Genomic DNA, 27,102 nt, shown 5'->3' on the forward strand with positions numbered 1-27,102 from the left:
TAGGGGAAACAGAAAACCAACTCTCGATATACACGACAAGAAAGGCGCATCGCACTGGTATTCTCATATCAATACTAACCATCACCATGCTTCTTTATTTACCCCCCTCAAAGCTGTATCTACCACTACTCCCCTCCCATCCCCTCCCCATCTGGGCCATCCCCCTCATCCAACTTCACCACCCTCGCCGCCTTCTTCTTCTTCTTCTTCGTCACCACCCCCTCCCCTCCACCCCCCTCAACCTTCTTCTTCTTCTTCTTCACCACCCCCTCCTCCCCCTCATCCGCCTTCACAACCGTCTTGGTCTTCTTCTTCTTCTTCACGACCGCCACCCCCTCGCTCGGCACCCCCTGCGCAACCTGAATCCTCTCATTCGCCCTCTGCATCTCCAACCTCAACCTTTGCACCTCCTTCATCGCCAGCGCCATCTCCGCCTCCTCCTTCTGCTGCCTCTCGTGCGCAAACCCATCGTCCGGCCTCTGCTCATCCGTCAAGCTCAACCCGCCCAGCACGCTAGAGTTAAACTGCAACAGACTCTTCTGCTTAGGCTTCTTGGCCGCCTTGGAGAGATTAAAACTATCAGAGTTATTCTCCGAGTCATAGCCCGGACGAGCAGCACCCCCAGGAGTAGAGACACCGCTATTGCCACCACCACCACCGAGCGTTTCGTCCGCTTCAATGACAATCTTCTGGCGGGCTTGTCGCGGGTGTTGAGATTGTTGATGCCTAGACGGCCCCGAGACGGAAAGTTTCTCCAAATCAAGTGACATAATCGGGATGGCGTCAATGTCGAGATCCGGCCCGTTTTCTTTTTGGAGAATGTTGTGAATTGGTGTCGAGGTACCCGTGCGGCTTGATGACATGTCCGGAATGTAAAATGGATCATCCTTGTTACGCTCCCTCCTCTCCGCCTTTCTCCTCGCAACAATGTCCGCGTCGAGGTAACTTTCCTCTCCTGATTGCTGGTAGGAACTGCCGACTTCTTCTGGGGCATCAACCAGCCTCTCGATGGCGGGGCCGCTGTAGATGCTGGTTGGCGCTGGGCGCTGGTTGTAATACACCTCAAACTCATCATCACCCTGTGTAGGAAGCATCAGCGAGTCTGCCTGTGAAAGCAGGCTGCCCAGGTTGGGATGAATGGGCTCGTCAAGGTCCAGTCCTGATGGGATAGGGACATTGTACTGCGCCTCCGGTGCGACCGAGTTCAGCTCCCATCCCGTGAACAGTGATGGAATGGCCTGTGTAAGAAGCAAAGGTGCGTCTTGCTGAATCTCGTCTGTGGATGGCGCTTGTCCAGACGCGGCTTCGGCGGTGAGTCTGAGAAGCTCAATAAACTCGACCGCTCGTTCCTGGACTTCGAGGTAAGGATGTTGCGCAAATGGCTCGAGTATGTGAATAACCCGCGCCATCAACAACGATAGTGATGACTTTCTCTCGGGGGTCCACAACGCCCGATCATCCCCAGCAACATGGGCAAAAAGCTTGGGAATCGACTGGAGGCATGTTGCCAACACCTCAGGATAGTCAACTCGGGGCACGAGACCAAGCATGTTCCTCAACGTATCGTCAGGCGACGAGAGCTGGAAAGCGTACTCTCCCACCACAAATGCCAACGGCTTCAGGGCGCCAGTGATCACTGGCCGTGAAGAAACCGTGTCAGTGCTGAGACGCGAGATAATCAACTCTGCAGCGCGCACAGCAGCAGGCCTCACAGCCTTGACCTTAACGGCCACGTTCCTGAGTTCGTTTCCAATCCTCTCCGAGATATCGACTGACTTAGGTGACGAAGAACTGTCCGAGTCGAGATCCCGAGGGCTCGGAGGCGGAGCAATGCGGACGAGCTGGGTCAGGACGTCGATATACCAGTCAAAGTCGATCACGTTAGCGTAGTTGTTCTGAGAGCACATGCCCAGTATCCGACCGATCACGTCGATGGTGTAGTCGTCTGGCAAAGGGGCCGTTTGCTCTTGTGACTTGGCACGCCGTCCAGAACCATCTTCACTGGAGTCGTCCAGATCCTCTTGTCCGTCTTGTTGCTGTGCCAGAGCACTCGACGAGGCTTTGAGTTGCCTCATTAGCCGGCTGACAATGGACAGCAGGTTGTCACTGCTGACCATCCCTTGCACGAGGTCAAGTGCCTTGATTCTGATGGAGATATCCTCGCTGTCAATGCATTCCAGGATAACATCTTCCTGCTCAGCAACAAGCATTGGATGAGTGGTGACAATCCTGTTGAAGGCCAGCAGAGCAACATACTTCACTGATCGCCCTCGTGTCAGCCGAGTCCCACAATCCGATGAAAAAGCCACTCACAGTTCGGGTCACTGTTGATTGACACCATGCCCCTGAGCTTGGACACGCATAGTGAGGCAACTTCTTCCCGGGCAGAGAAATCTTCACCGTCACCCAAAATGCCACCCTGAATGATACCGTTAATGCATTCATACAGGAGAGACATGGCAGGTGTAGTTTTGACGAGATTGGTTAATGGCGGCAGCAGCTTTCGGACCAGGCGAGGCTCGAGGGGAGTCAAAGTCGCAAACTGGACGCAGGTTAGGCAAGGAACTGAGGTGCAAGATGTCACATAGGCGTCCTACAAGTTTGATGAGCTTGATGGCCATCCAGTTATTCCCGCCATCCACCAGCAATTCAAACAGCCGCGGTGCCAGCGGGAGGAAATCCTGCGGCCTCCTCCATCCCAGCTCACACACCACATTGACAATAGCAGCCGTCACACTCGGGTCCTCGTCCTTGTCCATCAACCGCTCTTTGATCTTGGGCCATGCTGCACGTAGCGCCTCGGGGTAAACCAGTGCTAGTCGGTAAAGAGTGACCACTGTCTTCTTTTTTATGGACGCGTGGGAGTGGGTGAGTCGTGGTAGCAAATCCCCTAGCAGTGAGAGAGCTAATGACGGGGTTACTAGATGTGGCAGCGCAACGATCGGAAGTGTTATTGTCGTCGGGTGGGAAGAAGCGAGGTCCTTCTTCAGCAAGTTTGTAGCCATCATCAGGACATCGGTATCGGGACGGAAACTCTGAACAGCCCCCAGATATCCAACTCGCTTCTGGTGGTATTTTTGCGACGACATAACCTCCAGTACGTGGAAGGAGGCCCAGGACATGTCGTGGCCGTTCATCTCGAGGTAGATTAGTTTGAGCAAGGCAGTGGCCTTGAGGTCTACGTCCGAGATCAGCTTGAGCGTCTGGGAGATTGACTGTGTGGAGGAGACGAACCCATATCTGGGCTTCTTATTTCAGACCGGCATTCTTTCAGACAATTTTGAATGTATTCCTTCTCGTTTCCCTTGTGATTGCGCAGACCTCTAATGAGGTCGTACAGTGATTTCTCGAACCTGCACCACGTCAGCACCACTCATGCTTCCAAGCATATGGCAAGACCAACATACATGGCTGTGATTTTGTGATGTCAAAGGTGTATATGTCCAATACCTTATTCGTATGCGCTTGTGTGGGAAGACTCGAGGTTGAATATCGCGAAGCTTAGCTCGGCGATCCGCGGTTCCTGGATTCGGGATTGAATGGCGGGGATGCAGGGGGCACCGTGCTGTGTTGTCGCGGGCTTCAGCGGCGGAAAGGGGCCTTGTAGGATCTGTGAAGGAGGGACGATGTAGGGATGGCAAGATTCGTAGAGGGCATCTTGGTTTGGTCGTCGTCAATCAGCTCGCAGGCGATTCTGCGCAGTGTTTCGTGAGCTTGCGCAACTCTCAACAAAGCTCCAGGGCAGTCTGATGCTGTTGTTGCACCTCCAGGTGGCCCCAAGGTGGGTTGGCCGCACGTCACCGTACAGTGCGTTCCAGCGGGCAGGGAACCCGGCCTGACACTGTATTCGGGGCGGAACAAGCTCCCACCGCGGCCAAAACTGACAGGGAAGGCCCGAGCTCTGAACCACATGAAGGTCTTGGCGTTTATTAGAGGTCCCCACTCTCCACATCCCCGTCCCGTCGTCAAGTAGTTTGTTACATTCTGTGTTCCTGAATTCCATCATCAATCAGTCAACCCAACGACAACACATTCAACAACAGACCCGACCCTATCCGACACACATTCCCACCAAATATCTAATCTAATATAATCGAATCAATGGCACCGTCCCTCATCCGCTCGCCGGTCCAGCTGCCACCGGCCGAGGCATTGGCCCTCTCCCAGCAAGCTCCTGTCGTCCTCCAGAGCTCTCCGAGCACCGTGTCATCATCCGCCCTGGGTTCATTGTTTTCCGCCACTGAGAAGCCCGAGCTATGGATACAATACGAGAACTTGATTCTTTCCTGTCTCCGAATTGGCGACGACAGGGCGGCACAAGAATGCTACGATCGACTTGCTGCTCGTTTCGGAAACAATGACCGAGTCAAGGCGCTGGGAGGGCTCATCAAGGAGGCCCAGGCCCAAAATAATGGCGAGTTGGAAAAGGTTCTGAAGGAGTACGACCAGATGCTAGAGGAGAACAACACCAATCTCGTTCGTGAACCACACTTTCCCTTCCTGCTGTGCTATCCATCCAAGATTGGCCAGGAACTAATCCCGTCTCCACAGCCTATCATGAAGAGACGTATTGCCCTCCTTCGATCCATGGGCCGCCTCTCGGATGCGGGCTCAGCCCTGGTGCAGCTTCTTGATTTCTCCCCGACCGATTCCGAGGCTTGGTCTGAGCTGTCGGATCTCTACTTTTCTCAGGGGTTGTACCCACAAGCGATCTACGCCATGGAAGAGGTCCTGATCCTGGCTCCAAACGCATGGAATGTACGCAATGCCACGGTGAAACAGTCTAAGCCCTATGCTAACGGGTCCCCTTCAGGTACATGCCCGACTAGGCGAACTGCAATACATGGCCGCCACTGCTTCGGGTGCCACCGGTGCACCCTATCAGAAGCAGATGGCAGAGGCCATCAAGCGTTTCTCGCGCAGCATTGAGTTGTGCGACAATTATCTGCGAGGTTATTATGGCTTGAAACTGGTTAGATATGCCGTTGGAACTGCCAAGACGATATGATTGCTGACCCCTTTTCCAGGTCACAAAGAGACTGTTGAAGGACAATGCCAAGCCGGCAAAGCAGTCTGATGATGAGGACTTCTCTCTCCCAGATTCCAACACCATTGAGCGGCTGAATGAACTGGCCACAGCCAAGTTGGCCGAGATTGTCCGACACAGCAGTGCGCAAGACCGCGGTTGGAGGGGGTACGATGCCGCCGAGGTTGCAGCAGCGCGGGAGCTCCTCTCCGAGGATGCGCCCTCGGGGATGGAGAGATGATTTCTTGCTCGGACCAAAGAAACAACGGCATCGCGACAATACCCAGTGACGCGTTCGAAACTCGCAGACAACGTGAGTCACGATGGCTGCCGGCTAGATGAGGAGCTGCTTCTGCAATGCAGTGGACACACTGTCGCGTTCGACATTCAACCCCCAGGATTATTGGCGCATTCTTACAACTGCTTTGCTATTAGCCGAGGCGGTGGGTCTTGGGCAGGAAGACGTATGAGCACCGGCACCCAACGTGGCTCCAGTCAAGGAAACGGGATGCATCTGAGCTGTGTGTGTGTGTGTGTGTGTGTGTGTGTGTGCGGGTGGGGCACTTGCGGTGCGGCCCTTTGGAGCCCAACCGGAATGCGGCTCGATTATTCTTGCAGACCTGCTTCTTTCTCCCGACCACTTGCCGGCCACTTTGGGCACAAAAAATCAGAGCCACCGGTCTAGTCTGAGCACGAGGAGGATCGCGCCGCCCAGAAGGGAAACGCCGGTACCTGGCTGGAGCAACGTCAATGGTTGCTCTATGACCTAATGATGCAGCGTTGCAAGGAACCCGGACGCCTTCTTCTGCTGTCCTTGAAGCCTTAGCCAGAAGGGTCTCTGCAGGACATGTTGACGTGTCGGTCGCCAGAGTTTTGGTTTTGGGTACGGACTGAGTTGTCGATGCTGTGGGCTGTGGGCTGCAGGTTAGCAGAGCGAGAAACAGAGTAGAATCGAAAAAGGCAAATGGAGAAAAGGGTCGACATGGCCTATATCTAAGACCACATTGTCCACGCTGTGCCTCTTGCGCAAGCTCCTCCACAAACAAACCCCTGCTCTCCTGTCACGAACCGACAACCGAAAATCGAGATCCGGCGCATGCCGTTTGATTGCGTTGCGAAGCTGTTGCTTGATGGTTCGCATTCTGTGCACGCATTTTTGTTTGAACTCAACCCACGTACAGATAGGCAACCTATCCATCGAGAGCACCGGATCCCTTCGTTGCGGGAGTAGGGTCGAGGATGTATGCACCTAGCGGGTGATGATTCTGTCATTCATGCCTCACCCATCCATCTTCTCGTTGATGGCTGCTAGGCGTGAGAGAACCGGAAGGAAGAAGGACTCACCGCCTGACGAATGCGGCTTGGGGCCGATGTTGCAAGCTGGCATCGGGCTCCGGGGTCTTCCTGGTACGAGCAGCCAGCAAAGAGATGCACACAATCCGAGAGCCCGGCCGATTAGCCCAGTGACAGGCTACCGTTTGGATGTGTACGGCCAAGATGGGATCAAGTCAGGGTGTGTAAGGGGTTTCCTGTAGGCAACACAACGCTCCGCCCTCCTGTTTAGTGTTACTGCAGCTCGAGTTGTCCCCTAGCATTTCTAATTCAGCCTACCTGGGCGTACATACACTTTATTCGCATTGCCTTGCCTGCTGCTGCTTGCTTCCTTCCATGGTGCTGTGTCGTGTCTCTAACCACTGACCACAAAGCAAACACACACATACATGCGGACAGAACAACATCTCAACGTGGACGAACTTTTCTTTTTTCTTTTTTTCTTTTCTTGCGTCCGCCTGCTTGACTGATCGGCCCGCGCACTGACAACACAGAAGACATATCAAAACTTCCCATTTCCACCCTCCGATTCTGTCCCACAGAAACACCCTCACGAGCTACAAAGATACCTGCCGCAGTCCAACGCCGCACACTCGCATCTCTCGCACCACACCATCCACGGTTACATAATCTAATCATAGCCTCACCGCAACTGAGCACTCGACGACGAAGACGTTGAGCAACGCTCGACGAGGACGCATTTGCCGCCAATCCCACCGACACTGCGGGAACACTGAAACCACCCCCAACCAAATCATAGCCTTGTTTGCTTGCTTTGAGGTATGGGTCATTCTCTCGTCTTATTCTCATTGCATGCTTTTGTTGGATCACTTCTCTTTTTATCCATGATCTGTCCCTCCTGGGGCTGCACCAAGCACGGTGGCCATTCCGTTGTTCTTCATGAACGGCCATGCAGACCAACCGGGTGTTGAGTCGATGCCCTACAGGAACAGGAAACAACTGCACTGGACAGCCTTGGCAGTTAGATCGTCATGGGCAATACCACAGTCATCATCACCGAGAGGACGGGAATGGGGGAGGCAAACTTGCCCCGTCAACCCTGTGCATAGTTGAGCACCTGATGATGATCATGATGATGATGAGGGTGGTGAGGGCGGTAAGCAGTGGTGGTGGTGGTGGTGGTGTTTAACGGTTCACAGCCCTGGGCCCGTTTCCACTGCCGTCGCGGGGATTCCACGTTCCATTTATCGTCAAGGTCGTCTCGAGCCGAGAGAACCCCTCACTGACGCTATGCTAGTATTGAGGCTTATACCTACCTCTCTTACCTTGGCGCCCGTGCTGCGTCTCGAGCCCTTGACAGACAAGAGTGTTGCGGTTCCTGTTTCTCTCCTGGCGCGGTCAGCGGTCACGAGTGTTACCCACCACAGGCCTGTCTGGTCTGGCCCGACACTGGCTTACACTACTACAAGATAGAGAAGCACATACACAAGCAGAATAAAGGTGGGTTGCCCGGGCCCCTTCCCCTCTTCCTATATCTTGGTGTTCTCCCCCTCCTTTCCACAGATATTCCCGTCCTCTCCTTTCCAGAGTGCTGGGCCCATCATTACACACGCTGTCCCCTCTCCCTCTCTTCCCTCTCTCCTTTCCCCCTTAACCCTCGCCCTCACCCTCACCCTCCTCACCTTGGTCGCGATGGCGAATGAACTGGGCTAGACGGCAGTCCATTTTCTTTCGTCGTCGCACTGAGAGAGACAGGGCCTGGCTCACTCACACAGCAGCCCCTCATTGTGGATCTGATCTAGGCGTTTTGTGCATACCGTTCCCTGCCGCTGACCGCTGACCACGGACCACCCCTTCCCCCCAGCAAGGACAACTCTCTCAACCCAAGTCCAGTCACAAACCAACCCGATCTCTCCCTTTTTTTTTTTGCGCCCAACCCACTTTATTTATTTTTCGCCCGTGCATTCGTCCCAAGTTCTTCTGCCTCTTTTTTCACCCGAACTGAAAGAACAGACCCAGATCATCTGAGAGCGATTGCGATTGATACAGCCTACCCCTGACCCGACCAAGCATTTTCCCTCGAGCGTTCTTGTTGAACATCCACCACAGACTCCCCAAGACTCCCCAGACTCCTCCCCCGCTCCCGCTCCCTGCTCTCCACCCACCACCCACCGGCCGGTAGTGCTCAGCCCAGCCCAGCCCACCACGAGCCAGCGATAAACGAGAGACGATATCTATAAGAACAAGAATACTGCGCCAATTTCAATCCCCTTCAATTACTTGACTCCCACTTTCTCGACACCATCTGTCGCGGATCAAAGGGGGACGGTAACAGATAGGAACCATTCCCAATGTCGTAAGTAGACACACACACACATCCCTGGCCTGGACGGCCCTGGAATTCCTCAGCCCGTGCCACCGAGAGCTGTGCCGCAACTCCCTATAACACCCCCCTCCAATAATGTGTCCCGGTTTGACTAACCCGTCGCGCCCTGTTTTTCCCCCCTCACGTTAGAATAAGAGGACGATCCGTAACAATAAACACACGCAGTCACAGCCACGCTGCACCATCGACATCTTCAGATTCATACTATACTGACGAGGACTCGTACTCGCAACAAAGCCACGAGTACAGCGAATCGCTCGCTGACGACGACGACGAAGAGGAAGAGGACGACGACGACGAAGACGAGTGGGGAGGAGAATACGACGACATTGACCCGTCGGATTCTGCATCCACCGCTCACCACGAGCCCTACAAGCGCCCCATTTCCCGAAACCACAGCGGCACCGGCAGACCGCACAGCGGCTCCCGACGTCACCGGCTTCCACCACCCCAGGGACGCCAGTCGGCAAGCTACTACCAGTCTCCCCAAGCGCCTCCAATGAGCCTGGACCCCTCGGACGAATACGGCTCGACGTATGGTCGCCCAAGCTATGCCCACGGCCCACCACCGCCCAACAACGTCGGCGCATTCTACGGAAACCGAGGTAACCAACCCCCAGCAGGGTATGCAGCAAGTCACGTAGGCGGTTTCGGCGCAAGTCCATACGGAGCCGGCCAAATGGTTCCCTACGGTGACTATTCGAATCCCTTCGCGCCCATGCGCGGCGCCAACGGACCCCCTCAAAATGATTACTACAACGATCCCCGCGCACTCGGCCCACATGGTCACCAGCCGGGTCCGGGTCCACAGCACTACGGACACGGCATGATGGCCCCCTACAACCCCGCCGGAGCGGCGGCCTCCATGTTTTACGGTGCTCACCAGGGCTATGGTGGCATGCCTCCACACATGCAGATGCACATGTATCAAGCACCCCCTCCACCGCCAACAGAAGTCAGCCCCAGACCGACGACACCCGCACCCGCCCCTCCTCCCAAGCCGGCCGAGCCAGACCCGGCTATGCTCAAACTGCAAGCCGAACTGGAAGCCTTCAAGAAGGCCCAGAAAGAAAAGGAAGAAGCGGAAAAGCAAAGGGCACTGGAGGAAAAGATCCGCCAAGACGCCGCAGAGGCCTACCGCCGGCAGATGGAAGAGACTGAACGGCAGAGGAAGAAGGCCGAGGAGGAAGCCGCCGCGGCAAGGAGAAAGGCCGAGGAGGAGGCTGCCAGGCAAAAGATGGAACACGAAAGGCAGCTTGCTCTCGCCAAGGCCGAAGCTGAAAAGGCGACGCTGGAAAGGTTGGAGAAGGAGCGAAGAGAGGCCGAGCAGAGGAGGAAGGAAGCCGAGGAGGAGCGCAAGAGGCTTGAGCGGGAGGCACGCGACAAGTTTGAGGCCGAGATGAGAGCTGCTGAGGAGCGCAGAAGGCGCGAGGCGGAGGCTGCTGCTCTTGCTGAGGCTGAAGCCAAGGCCCGTGTGGAAAGAGCCATCCGTGAGGAGCAGGAGAAGATGGCGGCCAAGATCAAGGCTGAGGAAGAGGCCAAGGCTGCTGCTGCTGCGAAGGCGGCCGAGGAGGCCAAGAAGCTCAAGGAGCTGGAAGAAGAGGCGAAGAAGGCTCTGGAAAGGGCCATCAAGGAGCAGGAGGAGAAGCTCGCGGCTGCTGTCAAGGCGGAGCGCGAGAAGATTGAGGCTGCTCAGAAGGCCGAGGAGGAGGCCAAAGCCGCGGCGGCAAAGAAGGCTGCCGAGGAGGAGGCCTGGAAGAAGAAGCTGGAGCAGGAGGCTCAGATGAAGGCAGAGCTGGAGGCGAGAGAGAAGATTGAGAAGGAGAGGCAGGCTGCCGAGGCGGCTGCTGCTGCCGCCGCCGCGGCAAAGGCCGCCGAGGAGGCCCTCAAGAAGAGGCTGATGGAGGAGGCCAAGGTGAAGGTTGAGGAGGCTGTCAAGAAGATGGAGAAGCCGCCCATCAGGTTTAAGGATGCTGTCGGGCGCAAGTTTAGCTTCCCCTTTCACCTTTGCGCCACGTGGACGGGCATGGAGGAGTTGATCAAGCAGGCCTTCCTTAACATGGAGGTCATTGGCCCTCACGTGCAGGAAGGGCACTACGACTTGATTGGCCCCGACGGCGAAATCATCCTGCCTTCGGTCTGGGAGCGTGTCATCCAGCCCGACTGGGCCGTCACGATGCACATGTGGCCCATGGAGAAGCACCCCCTCCGCATGCAGCACCCGGGTATGCCGCCCCCGGGCATGCAAATGCCTGGCATGCCCACCGGAATGGGCCGACCCCAACCCCAAGGTGGACACCACGGACACGGGCACCGGCCCTCCATAGGGATGCCATTCCGGCCACCTTCCCGTCAGACCGGTGGACAAGGCGGACCACCGCCCCCTCCTCCGCCTCCGGGCGGCATGCCATGGCCGCCTGCCGGTGTCGCCATGGGCGGCATACCGATGCCCGGTCAGGGACAACGTATCAGGGTTCCAATGCCCGGACCGAACGGCGCCGTTGTTGTGACGGCGGATCCGCCAAAGGTGAAGAAGTCCAAGGGTGCGCCGACGACGGTGCTGGGGTGGATGGCGGGCAAGCCGACGAAGAGCAGCGGGAAAAAGTATGTTGCAGACTCCTCCCCCCAGATTGTGATATCCAAACCTGTCGTCCCCGAGAAGCACCGAGCACATTATGTGGAGTATGAGTTGAAGTCACGGAGTCGAAGTTTGTCGTTTTACCTTGCCCCCCTGTATCATCATCATTTGTCATCGATGTTTTTTGAGATGGCACTCTGCTGACGTGTATTGGTGCAATAGGAAGAAATAAGCGTTGAGTTACCCAGACACTATCGAAGATAACATCCTTTGACTTACTCACCCGATATACAACCTTTCTCTCATCAACATTTCTCGCTGCTTTTTTTTTTTTTTTTGTTTTCTTTACTCAGTTTGTGTCTACAGGTTTTTTTTTTTCTTTCTTTTGGCTTTTTGATACCTTGTCGCCTATTTTTGCCTCGCAGGTTTTTTTTTTCTTTCAGTATAACATTTTGAAAATTGGACGGTGGGAGTGATATACGAAGTATGATGGAATATGATATTTGGATATGACGGAAACGGAACAGATATATGGATGGATGGATGGTCAAGATATGGAGATGGCTATGGAAGATGATGGTGGGTGGCATTAGTTTTTTTTTTCTCTTTTTTTTTCCTTCTTCTCTTCGTTTCGGCCCGGCGCAAAAAGCTCAAGCATCACATCATAGTCAAAGCATTTGCAACAAAGCGTGGCGCGACGAGCGATTGGGATATTTTTGTTTTTGTTTTTTTGGTTTGGTTTGTGTGGTGGTGGTGTGGTCCTAGATGCTTTTTTTGTGGTCCTTCGTTATTTTCTGCGATCTTCTAGGCTGGTTCGTGTTGTGTTGTTTATTGTTTACTTTTTACGTATTATAAAACAAAAAATGAGAAGTACAAAAATTAAAAAGGGTCAAAGATTGTTGTTAATGTTTTGAGCGTTCGATGTGATTGGTTTGGGTGGTTAAGGTGTCTATGTGTTGTGTGTGTGCTGGGTATTGCCTGTCTAACTCCTTCGCTTGCTGTCTATCTCTATTGTACATATTTTTACACTTTTCTCCTTCCAACTCCCAGCTCGCTCCCTTCTACGCCTGTGGTGTTACATATCCATAACCATACACCCTTCAAGCTCCTTGTCCCCATATTCTTACGCCTTTGCCCACCCTCCGGTACCTGAACTACCAGAACTCTAACCAACTTCCAACCAGAGTAGCGGCGGCCAAAGTGCTTGTCGCCAGAGCCGGCCCGGTGACTTTGCTTCCCATCTACTCCCCCCAGGTAGCCACTCCTATACACCCCCCGACCTGTGGCCTTCCCCCTCGTCCGCAAACCTCCCTGGCCCTCCCCTCAAAAGCACGTATCATCCGTCCCACCATCTCATCCGCCACGGCCCGAACCGCGAGCCCGACAGCTGGATTCGCAAACTGAAACCTCACCACCAATTTCACCTCCGTCACCCCCCCTTTTACTTCCCGCACCGTCCACTTCGTGCACAAACTCTCAAACACCCCCCCCTCCAACCCCTTTTTGTCCCCCTCTGTAGTCTCATACCCGTGTTTTCTTAGGACGTCAAGCGGGATGGTAGGGCTGGCGTTTCCGGATACCGCCTCGACGGTGGTGCAGGGGATGCAGTACACTCTGGAAGTGTAGGATTGGGTGATGGGGCCCCAGCCGACGGTGAGGTCGCCGGTTTTGGGGAGGTTGGTTTTGGGGGTAAAAGAGGTGATGAGGGAGTGGGTGCAGTGAGGGAGGAAGCGGTGGTAGGAGTTTATGTCGGCGATTAGGGAGTAGATTTCTGAGGGGGGGTAAGGGAGGACTTTGGTTGCGGAGAGAGTGGTTAGTGGGGCGGTGGTCGGGAGGGGGGGGAGGAGGGAGGTGAGGAATGTTCTTGAATGGGGGCGAGATTGTGGTTTTCGGGACTGGAGAGGAGGTGGTTGTCGGGATTGGGGCGATAATAATGATAGTTGTTGTTGGGAGGGGAGGAGGAGCAAGGGTCGTCGAGAAAGGCGAGAAAGGGGGGCTGCTCGTAGTCGCAGGCTTGGGCGCATTGTGACGAGGGAGGTTTGTTGAGAGAGGTTCGTCGTGTTGTGCGATCAAATCGGATGGCAGATCGCGAAATGGGTTCGGGTAGTAGGTACCTTTTTGGCGGGGCCGAACCAAGGTGCCCACTTTTGAGCCAGGGGGCTGCCGGCCGTTATTCGGACTGTGCTGGCTTGGGGTGACAACTATCGATGTCAGGGATGCTTCTGAATGAGGGCTGCATGCCTATCTTGTGCTCAAATAACAAGTGTTGAGCTTTTCCGGTGTTCTTGGTCAAACTCAGAAAGAGCCCACTTCAGCCTGGCCAGTCATCAGACACATGTTTGAAAAGAAAAAAAAACCTCTATTTTTTCTTCGCGGCCTGCGTCTGTAACATATGGGAGAGCAATCCACTGGTAGCGTCCATTTCGCTGGTGTCATCTAAGAGCTATCTCTTGAATACACGCTCCAAGCCTTCCCATTGCCATCTTCACTCTCCAACGCTTGATGCTTACTTCTGATTTTCTGCACCATGGCCGGAATCACGCCCAGTTTTACCCCCAGCTTTACCCCCAGCTTTGGCCACAGCATTAACCCCATCGCTACCCCCATGTCCAGCATCAGCTAGAGCATCAACTAGAGCATCAGCTAGAAAAGCGGCCAGAGCATTGCTCCCGGCATTCATCATAGCATTTTCCATAAAACCAAGCGGCAACCAGAGCATCAGCGGTTGAGGTGTAAGTGCTTCGGGCATATGATTGGCTGAGCCGTCTATTGTGGGTTCCAACTCAGTTTCAGACCACAACGCCTGGAACAGGCCGTGTGTGGCTACACTCAGCTGGCAAGATTGTTTGGAACTGCCATAGGTACAGGTGAAATCCCTGCCACTTCAACCCCTCCGAGCTGTCTGTGCCCCTCCGAGCTGTTGCCCCTCCCTATTGCATCTTTGCGTCTTGCACGACAACCCCCTATCAACCACCTAACCTATAGCCATCATTCACGATGGGAGGCCATCTAGTGACGGTTGCGACATGCAACCTAAATCAGTGGGTTCTCGACTGGGAGGGCAACCTGAACCGCATCGTTGAAAGCATCCACATCGCAAAAGCGGCCGGTGCTCGGCTTCGTGTCGGTCCCGTGAGTTGTGTGTCATTGATGATAAGCAAGTGCAGCTGTCTAACTTGGAGATAGGAGCTTGAAATCACCGGCTACTCTGCGTACGAATAACTAGTTACCACCTGGAATTCCCATGACTGATTCCCGTCCCTCTTTAGCTTGGACCACTTCCACGAGCTTGATGTCTACAGTAATGGAAACCTTGGGCTATTGACCCTCGAGCCTTTATGGACCAGAGTTAACTCTTGTGTTTAGCCCACAGTCTGGAGATGCTCAGCATCCTGCTCCAGGATGAGAGCACCCATGGTATTCTCCTGGACATTGGCATGCCCATTCTCCACAGGAACCTCAGATACAATTGCCGGGTTATTTGCCTCGACGGAAAGATTCTCTTGATCGTGAGCCTGACTACTTTCGCCGCAATGGGCATCTGACTGATGGTTACTATGCAGAGACCGAAAATGTGGCTGGCCAATGATGGCAACTACAGGGAGATGAGGCACTTTACCCCCTGGATGCGCCCTAGAGAGACTGAGCTGTTCCACCTCCCCAAGATGCTGGCTGAGCTCCAGGGTGAAACCCACGTCTTGTTTGGTGATGCCGTTATTTCCACCCCTGAGACTGCCTTTGGTGCCGAGACCTGTGTAAGCTGCAATGGTGGCGAGAAAGACCATGGTTCGAGGACACTAATGTCTTGCAGGAAGAGCTTTTCACCCCCAAAGCTCCGCATATCGTGGGTCTCCCTTGTTGCCAACTTGGAGGCATGATGTTGACAGTCTCACAGGACATGGCTCTGGATGGTGTGGAGATCATCACCAACAGCAGCGGCAGTCACTGTGCGTCTCATCATCACTTTGTTCTGGACATAAAAAGCTGACAGATAGCCAGTCACCTTACGGAAACTCGACACTCGTCTTCAGCTGATTATGGAGGCCACCAGAAAGTCTGGTGGTGTATACCTTGTATGGCCCCTGGGTGTGTGTGAATGATCCGTTGGAGCTGACACGTTCTGCAGTATGCCAACCAACAAGGCTGCGAGTAAGTGTCTCTGAAAAGTCTGGGCCGCTGCGGCTAACAAGTACAGTGGCGAGCGCCTATACTTTGACGGGTGCGCCATGATCATAGTAAACGGCGATATTGGTAGGTCACCTTGCTCGTCCTCCCGAGCCGTGCTGACACCGCACAGTTGCCCAAGGATCCCAGTTCGGTCTCAAAGACGTCGAGGTGGTCACCGCCACTGTCGACCTCGAGGAAGTCAGATCATATCGAGCAGCCATCTCCCGCGGTCTCCAAGCCGCGACCTCGGATGCCAGGTATCAAAGAATTCAGACTCCATTCGAGCTGGCTCCCGAAGATGACGACGCCGATATCGAAAAGCGACCCACCCTCCCCATGCAGCCCAGAATGCACCCCGTCGAAGAAGAGATTGCCCTCTCTGGCGGATGCTACCTCTGGGACTACCTTCGCAGATCCGGAACGGCAGGCTACCTCGTTCCCCTGAGCGGCGGTATTGACTCGTGCGCTACCGCCGTGATTGTGTATTCCATGTGCCGCATCGTCATGGATGCCGTCGAGGAGGAAAATCAACAGGTCATTGAAGACGTCAAACGACTTTGTCAATACAGCCAGGGTGTGTTGCCCAAGACACCGCAAGAGTTGTGCAACCAGATTTTCACCACCATCTACATGGGTATGAAGAAGCAGAGCTCTCGTGACACTCGCCAGCGCGCAAAGGAACTTGCCGAGGCCATCGGGAGTCACCACGTCAACCTCGATATTGACGAGGTATACGAGGCTCAGAAGAAGCTCGTCGTCAACACCCTCAATTTTGAGCCTAGGTTCGAGGTGGAAGGGGGCAGCAACCAAGAAAACTTGACGCTGCAGTGCTTGCAAGCCAGAATCAGAATGGTAACAGCGTACGAGTTTGGGCAGATCCTTCCAACCGCGCGCGGAAGACCAGGAGGCGGCAGCCTGCTCGTCCTCGGCAGTGCAAACGTTGGAGAGTCTTTGAGGGGATATCTGACCAAGTATGACTGCTCGAGTGCGGATATCAACCCCATCGGCTCCATCGACAAGGCGGACTTGAAACGCTTCATCGCATGGGCCGAGAAAGAATTCGACCTACCCTGCCTCCACGAATTCCTGACGGCCGTTCCCACGGCCGAGCTGGAGCCCATCACCGAGAACTATGTTCAGAGTGATGAAGCCGACATGGGCATGACGTACGAGGAGCTCACCACGTTTGGGCGCCTCCGCAAGCTCAACAAGCTCGGCCCGTTCGCCATGTTCCAGCGTCTCGTCCACGATTGGAGCATCGACCGGAAGCACGTCGAAGGCGATACCGCGCCACACTACACGCCTGCTCAAGTTGCGGAGAAGGTGAAGAGGTTCTTCCACTTTTACGCCATCAACCGGCACAAGATGACAACCTTGACCCCAGCCCTTCACTGTAATGATTATTGTAAGTTGATATGCACTTTTTTTCCCGTCGGACCTTTATGATTGACCGTGCCCATAGCACCGGACGACAACCGCTTTGATCTCCGACCGTTCCTGTACCCTAACTTTTGGAAGAGCTGGTCCTTCAAGAGGATTGATATGGAGCTGAAGAAGATTGAAAAGAAGCGGGCCAGTAAGGGGAAGTAGAGCATGATGAGGAATAGATTGTAATATTTCACCCCGTTCATGATCTTCTCGACATCAACCAGAGGAATGCTCTCTTTGACAGACTGATAAGATAAAAACTGCTTGGTTCGGCTAGTGGCAAGAGTGGGCTTGGACCCGGAACGGCGCAGAGTGATCCGGCCAATGAGCAGCCCCACAGGGCGAGTTTCACAGACAAAATGGGTCTCGATTTTTCCCTTTCTGTTCGCACTCTTCCTTTTCTTCTCAGCCTGCAAATTCTGCAGCCCCGCGCAACAATGGTGTTAAACATCCACCACCACTCCGCCAGCGCCATCCAGTGACCGGCGCCAGTCGTTAGCTGCTGCCTAATACTCTCTCTTTTTACCAAGAGTTATCACACGCTCTTTACTCGCCCATGACTGTCAACGAAACAGTCGTCGCCGTCGCCGGCTCCAACAATGGGCAGGCACAGCTCGCCACGGACCTCTCGATGCTTGAGATAGCGAACGGAACCAAGCAGACAGGCGAGCAGCCTGCCCATCGCTCCCATGATCCCCAGTACAACCAGAAGCGAAGCGACCCCTTCCAGTTTGGCTCGCGTCTTCTGGGCGAGGAGGACGACCCCTTCGAGTTCAATGCTTGGGATCATGTCGAGGTTGACGATGAATTCAAAGAGTATGCTGAACAGCAATACGAGATGCAACGTCAAGCCCCCGTCTCCGAATTTGACAAATGTAAGTTGCAACAATGTTTTTTTTTGGTTCGCGTCCACGGGGCCCAAACGCCCCTGCGTTGTGTGATGATTTACATTTATAGCATAGTTCATCTGAATTCCTTTGATGACAACTGTAGCACATATAGTCTTTCGCTCCCATCTGACACGCATTCTTTCCACTTTCTCTCTTTTTGGCAGGCACTCGCGAGCAATTTGCTGACTTGAGAAACACAGATCGATTCAATTCCGATCCTGCAAAGTGGTGGAACAAGTTCTACAAGAACAACACATCCAACTTCTTCAAGGACCGGAAATGGCTCCAGCAAGAGTTTCCCGTCCTTGATCGACTGACGCAAGAGGACGCTGGACCCGTCACCATCCTTGAGATAGGCGCTGGCGCCGGCAACACGGCCTTTCCTGTTCTGTCGAGAAACAAGAACCCCAAGCTCAAGCTCCATGCTTGTGACTTTTCCAAGACGGCAGTCGATGTCATGCGCAACCACGAGGCGTACAACACGGATCTGATGCAAGCCGACGTGTGGGATGTTGCTGGGGAGGAACTCCCCCCTGGGCTGGGAGAGGGGTCCGTGGACCTTGTCATGATGGTGTTCGTCTTCTCTGCCCTCTCTCCGCTGCAGTGGAAGAAGGCGGTAGAGAATGTTTATCGGGTGCTCAAGCCAGGTGGTGAGGTCTGCTTCCGCGACTATGGAAGAGGTGACCTCGCTCAGGTCCGCTTTAAAAAGGGACGGTACCTGGAAGAGAACTTTTACATTCGAGGCGATGGCACCCGCGTCTACTTCTTTGAGAAGGACGAGCTCGCTGATATTTGGTCAGGCAAGCTGAACATCGAGGCCACTGATGGCAATGCCGACGCCGACTCTGAGGGCGTGAAGCACAAGTTTGAGATTGAGGAGCTTGGTGTAGACCGTAGAATGCTTGTTAACCGTGCCAAAAAGCTCAAGATGTACCGATGCTGGATGCAGGGCCGGTTTAGAAAGGTATGAAAAATATCAAGATGATTTGAGAGCAATCTATTTCCGCAATGTCTCGATTCTGTGACTTGTTTGTTGTCGTATCGTTTTGATGTGATCTTGAATTTGCTTGCTCCAAAAAGCTTGGACCACCCGACAGGAAACAGCTTGGGTGGGGGCCTGTTTTCACCGCCCGACCCTCTTTCTGCATGGGGCAGAATTCTGAATGCGACAGCGGCCGTGCTCTCTGTTCCCAATCCAGAACTGTATCACTGTGATCGCGACTTCGTGGAGCTCTCCACCGAGTTTGACGTCGACTCGGCAACATCTTCCACACCACCAACGCCGAACTTCCCGCTCATGCGACGCCAATTCTTTGTTCCCTCGGCCAACTAGAGCCGTCTCCTGTCGACACACCTTTCATTGCGATCGAGCATCTCCACGAGCCCACGACAGTCTTCTTCTGCCTCCTCCCACGGTAAAGTCATACTCGCTCGCCATCCGCACTTCGAAACCTACCCACCCCCACACCTTGTATGATATTCCATCCGTGACGACGATCGTCGATTAATACGCATTCTGTTTCCCACTTCGATCGACCGCTCACGCGAACCATCGCGACCGACGCCAATGCTCTGCTTCCTTCACCATGGCATCGCCAGCTAACAATCCCTTCGGGGTGCCCCCAGGCAATCCTTTTGGAGCACCAGGCCAGAACCCGTTTGGTGCGCCGTCGAGCAATCCGTTCGGGGGATCTTCGTTTGGAGCAGCAGCAGCACCACCACCACAGTCTACCCCCTCGTTCGGTAGCCAACCAGCTCAGAATCAATTCGGCGGCGGTTTCGGGGCTGCCCCTTCGTCATTTGGCAGCCAGCCAGCCGCAGGATTTGGGGTTCCGACATCGTTTGGGTCGAGTGACGGGAACAACATGGCGCGACGGGGAAAGGGCAAAATGTCGGCCTTGAATGCGTCCAACGGTCCGCAGGATAAGGGAGGCAAGTCCAATCAGTTCGGGGCGCAGAGCAACAAAGATACTCGGCGTACCAATCTGTTTCAGGGACCGAAGGGTTCATCTCTCAAGCGTGAAGTCGCCAAGGTCGCTGCCCCGGCGGCCTCTGTCCCTAGCAGTCAGCGCAAGCGGAACGAACGACCAAATGGATGGCAACCGCCAACACAGCACAGTCGTCGCGGTAAACAAGGCGCGACACAGGGGCCCAGCGAAGCGACGAGACAGCTGAGCCCCTTCGCCTACGACTATGCCAACAAGCTCTACGATCATCTCAAAAAGGAGGGCATCAAAGCTCCAACATGGCCGGCCGAAGTTGGCAACCCTGACAGGCGCGGTGCGGTCGAGACATTGAAAGAGTCTTACAAAAAGTATCGCACCCGCGCCTATGCGTCACTTCGAAAAGCCGATCTCATTGACGACCCGGACAAGCGAAGGAGGTTGGAGGACGCGCTTCCTTTCAAGGGCATCTGCGAGGACATGTGTCCGGAGTTCGAGCAGGTCTCTCGTATTGCCGAGTACGATGTCAAGACAGAAGAGAAGGACGAGCGTGGGTGGCCAGATACCGCCAAGATGGTCAAGAAGTTTGGGCGCTCGGCGGCTGGTCAGGATGCGCCGTTGCCCATGGACGTTCGCTCTGTGGCAGCTCTGAGGCGATCCACCGACTACCTTTTCAACGAACTGTTGCAGTCGGAGAACAACCTCGCCTCGATGCACAACTACCTCCGAGATCGCACCCGAGCAGTACGCAAGGACTTCACCTTCCATTCGAAGAAAACAAACGAAGAAATGAAGGAACTGGTGTACTGTTTCGAGACGATCACGAGATTCCACGCCACAGCTCTCCATCTCCTGTGCCGAAAGGGGCACAGTTACGAGTCTTTTGATTCGAGACAGGAGATTGAGCAGTTGGGCAGGACGCTTCTGTCGCTCATCGAGGCATACGACAAGTGCCGGAAAAAGGGAGTGGTTTGCGAAAACGAGCCCGAGTTCAGGGCCTATTATCTTCTCCTCAATGCCCACGACCCCTCGATAATGAAGAGGATTCTCACATGGGGAAAGGAGTACTGGTTCCAATCCGAGGAGGTGCAGACGGCCTTGGCGTTGATTCAGGTCATGGACGACATTCGGGAGACCAAGGGCCCCCTGAAGCCAAAACGGCCAGTGACGCTGTCCGACACTTCGTTTGCCAACTTCTTTGCGATTGTGGAGGACTCCAGGACGTCTTACACCATGGCTTGCATTGCCGAGGTTCACTTCACCTGGGTCCGCCAGAACATTCTCAAGAATTTCGTTCGAGGGTATTCCCGCCACAGAGATGCGCCTCGGACTATTACGGCCGCGAACTTGAACAAGTTGCTCAGGTTTGACACGGACGAGGAGGCGGTTGAGTTCATCGAGCTCCACGGGTTCGAGATGTCGACCTGGGTGCCGCCCAACAGGCCCCCTGTGACGGAACCATACCTGCTTCTCAACAACAAGAAGAAGGTTGTTCCCTCGCCACGAGTACCGCAGGCTTTCTCGGGAAAGCTAGTGGAACGGAAGCGCACCACGCAGTCTCTGCCGTATGTCATTTACAATACAATCTACGAAGGGTCGACAGGGGGGGATGTCGGTATGGAAGACGAGCTGTTTGTGACGCAGAATTACACTCTGGGCGCGTCTTCGGCTTTTGGTCAACCAGCCTCGCAGCCTGCGGCAGCGACTTCGTCCTTTGGTTTCGGTTCTTTGGCGAACGGAGTGCCAGCTCAACCGCAGGCGCCGGCTTCGACATTTGGCTCTTCGAACACACCATCCGGTGCTACTCCAGGCTTCGGAGCCCCGGCACTGTCAGCAAGTCCTTTTGGTCAACCGCCACCCCAGGCTAACAATCCCTTTGGGCAACCTGCTGCACCAACACCAACGGCAACGGTACCAGCTCCAACCCCCTTTGCGGGTTTTGGTTCAAACCCTACGCCCGCCCCGGCACCTACTCCTGCCCAACCGCCATCACAAAAAGAAGCAGGAAAGAGCCCATTCTCGTTTGGAACGCCACAGACCGCTATATTCGGCTCTGGGGCTCCTCCCCCGAGCCTGGCGGAACCCTCAGCTCCGTCTTTCGGCTTCACGAAACCGCCAGAGCCAGCGGCGCCGGCTCCGACCCCATTCTCGTTTTTGAAAAAGGATGCCTCTCCGGCTCAGCCAGCGAGTGTCCTCTCGAGCACAGAGAAGGCTCCGATATTTGGCAACAATGCCGCTCCCACCGCAAGCACACAGCCGACTCGGGCACCGGCTTCCGGTTTCTCTCTTGCTCAACCGACGCAGCCAACCTCGTCGCTTACGTTCCCCGGTCTCGGGGCAAAGCCTGAGTCTCCAAAGAATGTCCAACCGGCGCCCGCTGCTCCAGCACAGCAGCCAGCTGTCCCTTTTGTCTCAATCACGCAGCCTACGCCCACATCTGGTGTGTTTCCTCCACAACAGCCAGTCCAGCCCGCTCCGGCTCAATCCCAGTTCCCAGCCCCGACACCCCCGGCAGTACCACCACCGGTCCAGAATGCACCCCTCTTCACCGTCACGCCGTCCGCACCACAAGCACCACCGCCCACTCCAAAACGAGACCTGATGGCGGGCTTCACAAAATGGTACGTCACTGGTGACGGAGGGCTGATGGAGCAATTTGCCGAAAACACGGTCCAGAATCTCGTCTGGGATGTCTTTCAGCGATATCAACTCGAAGAAGCGGAGAGGGTGAGAAGGGAGGAGGATGAAGAGAGTTGGCGGGCGGCGAGGGAGCTTATGTGCTATCGGCTGGGGCACAAGTATTTCAATCGGTGGAGGGAGACGGCGAGGAGGCTTTCGATGAGGAGGAGGTTGCGGGAGGGGAAGAGGCTGATGAGGGAGTGGAGGGTGATGCAGAAGGAGAGGGAGAGGGAGAAGGAACAAGAGGAGAAAGAGAGGGTGAAGGAGAGGAAGAGGAAGGCGGAGGAGGATGTTAGGTTGCTGGGGAGGTTGGTGAAGGGTAGTGGGAGGGGGTGGGGGGGGGGGAGCGTAGATGGGGTTTTTAGTCATGATGGGGGCGGGGGACAGGAGGAGGAGTTGACAAGGAGGAGTGGGATGTTTGGGGGCGTGGTGGGGAACGAAGGGGAGCTGGTGAAGAGGGCTGTGATGGGTGGGTTTGGGGTGACTACGGGAACGGGGACGGGGTATGAGGGGTATGAGGGGTATGAGGAGTCGGAGTTGGAGCTTGTCCCTGCGCCGAAGGAGATGACGGCTGGGTCGCCGGACAGTAATGCTACCGCGCAGAGAGAAGGGTGGAAGACGAGGTCTCTGAGGGAGAGGTTTGTCAGCGACCATGGGAGGAGAAGCGTCTCGGCTCACAGCTCGATCAACGGACGAGCATCACTCAGAAGCACAAACTTTTCGGGGGTGAACAACAACAACAACAAGAAACGGCGATCGGCGGAGCTGGACGGGCTGCTGCGTGAGCCTGATGCTAAAAGGCAGTCGTTTGCCATGAGCACGACCAGCTGTGGGAGCAACGCTTCTGCTTCTCGGCCCGGTATCAGGTCGAGGCACTGGGAGATGAGGCTGAGGGGGTTTGTGCAGGGGGCTGATGGGGGGTGGGTGGCGGAGAGTTTGGCGAATTCTTCCGGGAATGATGGTCAACCACAACGACCGCCGCCGTTGACGGAGTTGGAGATCCGGCTTGCCAGGATCAGGAGGGATCACTCCGTCGGTCGGGGGGGGAGTAGGTCTAGGGCTGCGTCGCAGAGCGGTGGGATGGGGATGTCACCGCCTCCTCCGCCGCCGCCGCTTTGGGGTGAGGGGGTTGGGAAAAGGAAACGGGATGGGGAGGGGGAGGAGGACAGGGGGAGGAAGGGAGGGGAGTTTTCGCCTAGTGAGAGGGAGAGGGGCAGGGGTAGGTCGGGAGCGGGGACAACAACGACGAAGGATATGGTGGAGGATACGCAAAGGATGTTGAGGGAGTTGAGGGAGACGATGGAGTTGTTGGAGAGGGATAGGTTGGTTTTACCTGGTGGGGAGGGGGAAACAACGGAGGGGTGGGTTGCTTGAAAGTTTGGGGGGGGCGGGAAAAGGAGGAGAGAGAATGAAATTGTTTTGTTTTTTGTTTTGTTTTTTTGGGGGGATGGGGAATGGGGGATGAGGAGTTGATGTGGAGGATGATCATACTTGAGGTACTTGCCTATGGAAATTGCTGGTTTATTAGGGGTTTTTTTTTTATACATGGAAGAAATATCAAATATTATATGGGAGAAAAAAATCAAAATTTTGTGAACACAATGAAGATAAAGGAGTGGGAGTTGAAAAGACACTGCGTGGCGTTGGGGGTATAAATAGGGGAAGGAAAGGGGTTGAGCATTCTGGGGTGTGTCGGCGTTGGTGCGTTTTTTGTTCTTTTTGCAAAGGGAGCAAGCAAGCATTTCTGGGGGTTTTGTTGATGTCCTTTTGTGTATTTTTTTTGAAGCATTAGGTTTTATTATGATGAGAGGATAGGCACCGTTCCACGTGCATGCTTTAAATCAGCTTTGAAGATTTTTTTGTTCACACTCTCTTATGTGCAATATCATGCATGCTTTCCCTGCTCATGAAATCACCGGTAACACATGATATGTGAGATCCGGTGGTGTGTTCCAACCCTAATAATGATGATGATGATGATGATGATGATGATGATGATGATGAGAAGCTAGAGATATTTTGTGAGTCGGTATGCCACTCAGATAGGTACTATATACAGGCAGCCCCCTTCCCCTTCCCCGACCTCTCAACTACGACATATCTCCCTGTCATAACCATCAAAGATTCGGAGCCATTTTAGTTATTTGTTTTACCTCAACCCTCCTTGTACCCCCCACCAGCCCAGAAATACACCGGTGCGGCATCTGAAAATCGGCCCAACAGCTCGGACTCACCATAATCCTTATCACCTCCTCTCTTTTTGATGTTTTAGGCGAAACATCCTCATCGTCATCCTCCTCCTCCTCATCCTCCTCAACGTCGTCAACATCCCCCCCAAATCTAGCCCTATTGCCGTTGGGCCATTTCCAGCTCTGGAGTCTCTCCTCTTCCCAATACCCCAGCCTTGGCTTTTCCTGTCTCTTGGGGGAGACGGGGGACACGGGGGACACGAGCCAGGCTTCGAAGAATTCGTCCGCGTCGTCTAGGGAGGGGATGGAGTGTGGGGAGAGGGGCGAGAAGCAAAAGGAGGAGGAGAATGACACGGGAAAAGAGGTGAGGTCTGATGAGGTGGCGTTTTTGTCGCTGAAGGGGTTGGAGGTGTAAGGGGATATTGACCAGAGGGGTGAGGGGGTGGTTGGCGAGCGGCAGAGGGTTTGGGGGGTTGTTAACATGTTCCTTTGGGGGGCCGAGCGGAAGGGGGGGATGGTGTGAGGGTCGGTGAGGAGGGTTAGTTTTGGCTTTTGGTGGAGTTGGGTTTGGTTTTGGTTGTGGGTGGATGAGGGGGTTTGTGATGGGCTGTTGTTGTTGTTGTTGTTGTTGTTGTTGTTGCTGTTGCTCGAGTTACTCTGCGGTTGAGAGGGGCCGTTTGGTGATTTTTCATTGTTGTTAGGATTTTCTTGCTGTTTTTCCGAAGATGCCTCCTCCTCCTCCTCTTCTTCTTCTTCTTCTTCTTCTTCTTCCTCGTTCTCATCCCTCTTCTTCGTCACCAGCCTCCCCCGCGGCTCCCCATCCGTATCAACCACCAACAACTCCTCCACTCCTCTCCCGAGCACCCCATACACGCTCACCTCCCCGCCCTTCACCCCCATAACAGCCGAGCTGCCCGCGTAAACCGCCTCGTCTTCCCACCCGCACCGGTTGGCAAAAACAATGATTATCTCCTCCTCCTCACCGTGCCCGCCCTGGCCCCTGATCAGCGGCTCCAACCTCCCAACCCAATACGCTATCGTCTCCAGGTCTGGCTCATCTTCCCTTCCCGTAAGGAACCGCTCCCTCATCTCCAGCGTCAGCCAGGCCATGCTGATAATGACCAAATTCGCCTTTACCGTCGAGCAATGCCTTGCAAACTCGTAAAGATTCCAGGGGTTGGTGAAATTATACGGGTTGATGTCCATGCAGATCCCTATCGCGGTCGTTTTCCCGGGAAAGACTGTACTCTCTGGGGAGTCAGAGTAAAAGCCGGGGCCCTCTCTGGCCCAGGTTGCGTCGGTGTAGTAGAGGAAGGATTTGCGGTAGTTTGCCACTTGGTTGCCGGAAGGGTTGACCACCAGGAGGGAGTTGTAGTACTCCCCGTTGGTGTGGGATTGGAGTTCTGGGTAGCCGACTGCTACTGTGCAGCGGAAGGATTGGGCTTTTTGCTTGGCCCAGGAGGAGGTTGGTCCGGTGGATGGGGACTCGAGGTAGGGGGCTATCTGGGATCGGGAGCGGAAGTTGTAGCCTTTTCGTTCGTTTTAGTTGTCCGTGTGGGTGATGGTAGGGGAGAGGGATAAATACCGGAAAAGGACATCTCGGGGAGGACTAATAAGTCGAGTCCCTGATCGAGTTCTGATGCCGAGGCAGCGAGGACTGCGTCGGCTTTGGACATGTTCTTTTCAACCTCGCCCACTTGGGGGGAGAACTGAAGACAGGCTATCCTCATTTTGCTGCGTGTTTGTGCTGTGATGCCGGTGCAGATTACATGGCGATTGATAATTAGGTGTTTGGTGTGTTTTGGTGTGTGGGCAGGTGATATATGTCGTGTGACGCTCGATAGGTGAGCGAGCGTAAATGGGTTGCAGGCCCGGCCTGGTTGTTTTGCTGGGAATGCTGTCGAAAGTGATGATTGATGATAGTTGTGGACTTCAGTCGTAGCTGAGATATGGCCCTCCTCTAGGTGATATAAACCTCAACCCAATGCTTCCCTGTGGCGTAGATGCCCTCTCAGTTTGAGCAAAGATAGGGCTAACGTCCCTGTAGGGAATACGCACAGGTCCTGAGCGTGGCCCCCAACTGTCCATTCGCTGTGTGGTTCGCCGTGCGGTTCGCCGTGCGGTTCGCTGTGTGGCTCGCTGTGTGGTTCGCTGTGTGGTGTGTGTGTGTGTGTGGCTGTGATATTTTTAGGCACCCTTTAGCCACCTGTCTGGTGTGACACCCAACTTCTTTTTCAGATTCATCAAACACACCACCTGGTCTTCCCACGTTTGCTCGGCTGTTGCGTTTCTTTCTCATGCATGCGTACAAGCGGCACGGACTCGGGGACTCCCTCTAGCATCTCACTTGATAAAATCAGCCTTCGCTAACGGAACGTCGGAGGTTCCCTTTCTCTCGGACCACTTGTCGGACCTGCCCAGAGGCCCCTTCGGTAGATGGCATTTCACATGCCACATCAGATCTTTGAAACAAACCTAATCCTTTGTTTCAAGAGCAGTGAAACTCACCATTCAGAGAGCTTC

The 27,102-nt window shown here is 54.6% G+C and overlaps 9 protein-coding genes across 9 annotated transcripts; 6 read left to right on the plus strand and 3 right to left on the minus strand.

Annotated features, from left to right (window-relative positions):
• Nucleotides 1-125: 125 nt before the first annotated feature.
• On the minus strand, nucleotides 126-5,621 carry APL5 (AP-3 complex subunit delta; the record flags this gene model as incomplete). Its single annotated transcript, XM_062909344.1, is given in 6 exon segments — nucleotides 126-2,260; nucleotides 2,314-2,542; nucleotides 2,598-3,178; nucleotides 3,235-3,353; nucleotides 3,408-5,547; nucleotides 5,564-5,621. Coding segments are annotated over 5 exon segments (3,066 nt in total). The 5' UTR covers nucleotides 3,410-5,547; nucleotides 5,564-5,621.
• oca3 (Inositol phosphatase SIW14) lies at nucleotides 3,870-5,267 on the plus strand (the record flags this gene model as incomplete). Its single annotated transcript, XM_062909345.1, has 4 exons — nucleotides 3,870-4,476; nucleotides 4,552-4,758; nucleotides 4,814-4,972; nucleotides 5,028-5,267. Exons 1-4 carry the CDS (start codon nucleotides 4,102-4,104, stop codon nucleotides 5,265-5,267), a joined length of 981 nt encoding a protein of 326 aa, XP_062768117.1. The 5' UTR covers nucleotides 3,870-4,101.
• A 679-nt stretch (nucleotides 5,622-6,300) lies between the features above and the next one.
• Nucleotides 6,301-8,539, plus strand: QC763_0032640 (uncharacterized protein; the record flags this gene model as incomplete). Its single annotated transcript, XM_062905531.1, has 3 exons — nucleotides 6,301-6,539; nucleotides 7,000-7,138; nucleotides 8,429-8,539. 3 exons carry the CDS (start codon nucleotides 6,301-6,303, stop codon nucleotides 8,537-8,539), a joined length of 489 nt encoding a protein of 162 aa, XP_062768118.1.
• Nucleotides 8,540-8,670: 131 nt separating this feature from the next.
• On the plus strand, nucleotides 8,671-11,739 carry QC763_203130 (uncharacterized protein; the record flags this gene model as incomplete). Its single annotated transcript, XM_062909346.1, has 3 exons — nucleotides 8,671-8,675; nucleotides 8,877-11,309; nucleotides 11,727-11,739. The coding sequence occupies 3 exons, from the start codon at nucleotides 8,671-8,673 to the stop codon at nucleotides 11,737-11,739; spliced, it is 2,451 nt and encodes an 816-aa protein (XP_062768119.1).
• Nucleotides 11,740-12,524: 785 nt separating this feature from the next.
• Nucleotides 12,525-13,307, minus strand: COQ10 (Coenzyme Q-binding protein coq10, mitochondrial; the record flags this gene model as incomplete). The annotated part of the gene is made up of 1 exon (XM_062909347.1): nucleotides 12,525-13,307. One exon carries the CDS (start codon nucleotides 13,305-13,307, stop codon nucleotides 12,525-12,527), a length of 783 nt encoding a protein of 260 aa, XP_062768120.1.
• An 873-nt stretch (nucleotides 13,308-14,180) lies between these two features.
• QC763_203150 (uncharacterized protein) lies at nucleotides 14,181-17,040 on the plus strand (the record flags this gene model as incomplete). Its single annotated transcript, XM_062909348.1, has 11 exons — nucleotides 14,181-14,415; nucleotides 14,470-14,495; nucleotides 14,553-14,584; nucleotides 14,650-14,792; nucleotides 14,847-15,038; nucleotides 15,095-15,127; nucleotides 15,179-15,230; nucleotides 15,283-15,356; nucleotides 15,410-15,534; nucleotides 15,581-16,855; nucleotides 16,913-17,040. Exons 9-11 carry the CDS (start codon nucleotides 15,510-15,512, stop codon nucleotides 17,038-17,040), a joined length of 1,428 nt encoding a protein of 475 aa, XP_062768121.1. The 5' UTR covers nucleotides 14,181-14,415; nucleotides 14,470-14,495; nucleotides 14,553-14,584; nucleotides 14,650-14,792; nucleotides 14,847-15,038; nucleotides 15,095-15,127; nucleotides 15,179-15,230; nucleotides 15,283-15,356; nucleotides 15,410-15,509.
• A 394-nt stretch (nucleotides 17,041-17,434) lies between these two features.
• Nucleotides 17,435-18,785, plus strand: QC763_203160 (uncharacterized protein; the record flags this gene model as incomplete). The annotated part of the gene is made up of 2 exons (XM_062909349.1): nucleotides 17,435-17,753; nucleotides 17,969-18,785. 2 exons carry the CDS (start codon nucleotides 17,435-17,437, stop codon nucleotides 18,736-18,738), a joined length of 1,089 nt encoding a protein of 362 aa, XP_062768122.1. The 3' UTR covers nucleotides 18,739-18,785.
• A 569-nt stretch (nucleotides 18,786-19,354) lies between these two features.
• SAC3 (actin cytoskeleton and mitosis protein) lies at nucleotides 19,355-23,764 on the plus strand (the record flags this gene model as incomplete). Its single annotated transcript, XM_062909350.1, has 1 exon — nucleotides 19,355-23,764. One exon carries the CDS (start codon nucleotides 19,355-19,357, stop codon nucleotides 23,762-23,764), a length of 4,410 nt encoding a protein of 1,469 aa, XP_062768123.1.
• Nucleotides 23,765-24,507: 743 nt separating this feature from the next.
• Nucleotides 24,508-26,309, minus strand: QC763_203180 (uncharacterized protein; the record flags this gene model as incomplete). Its single annotated transcript, XM_062909351.1, has 2 exons — nucleotides 24,508-26,108; nucleotides 26,165-26,309. The coding sequence occupies 2 exons, from the start codon at nucleotides 26,307-26,309 to the stop codon at nucleotides 24,508-24,510; spliced, it is 1,746 nt and encodes a 581-aa protein (XP_062768124.1).
• Nucleotides 26,310-27,102: the final 793 nt, after the last annotated feature.

Source organism: Podospora pseudopauciseta (assembly GCF_035222475.1).
Source record: "Podospora pseudopauciseta strain CBS 411.78 chromosome 2 map unlocalized CBS411.78m_2, whole genome shotgun sequence".
In the NCBI taxonomy this organism is placed as follows: Eukaryota; Fungi; Ascomycota; class Sordariomycetes; order Sordariales; family Podosporaceae; genus Podospora; species Podospora pseudopauciseta.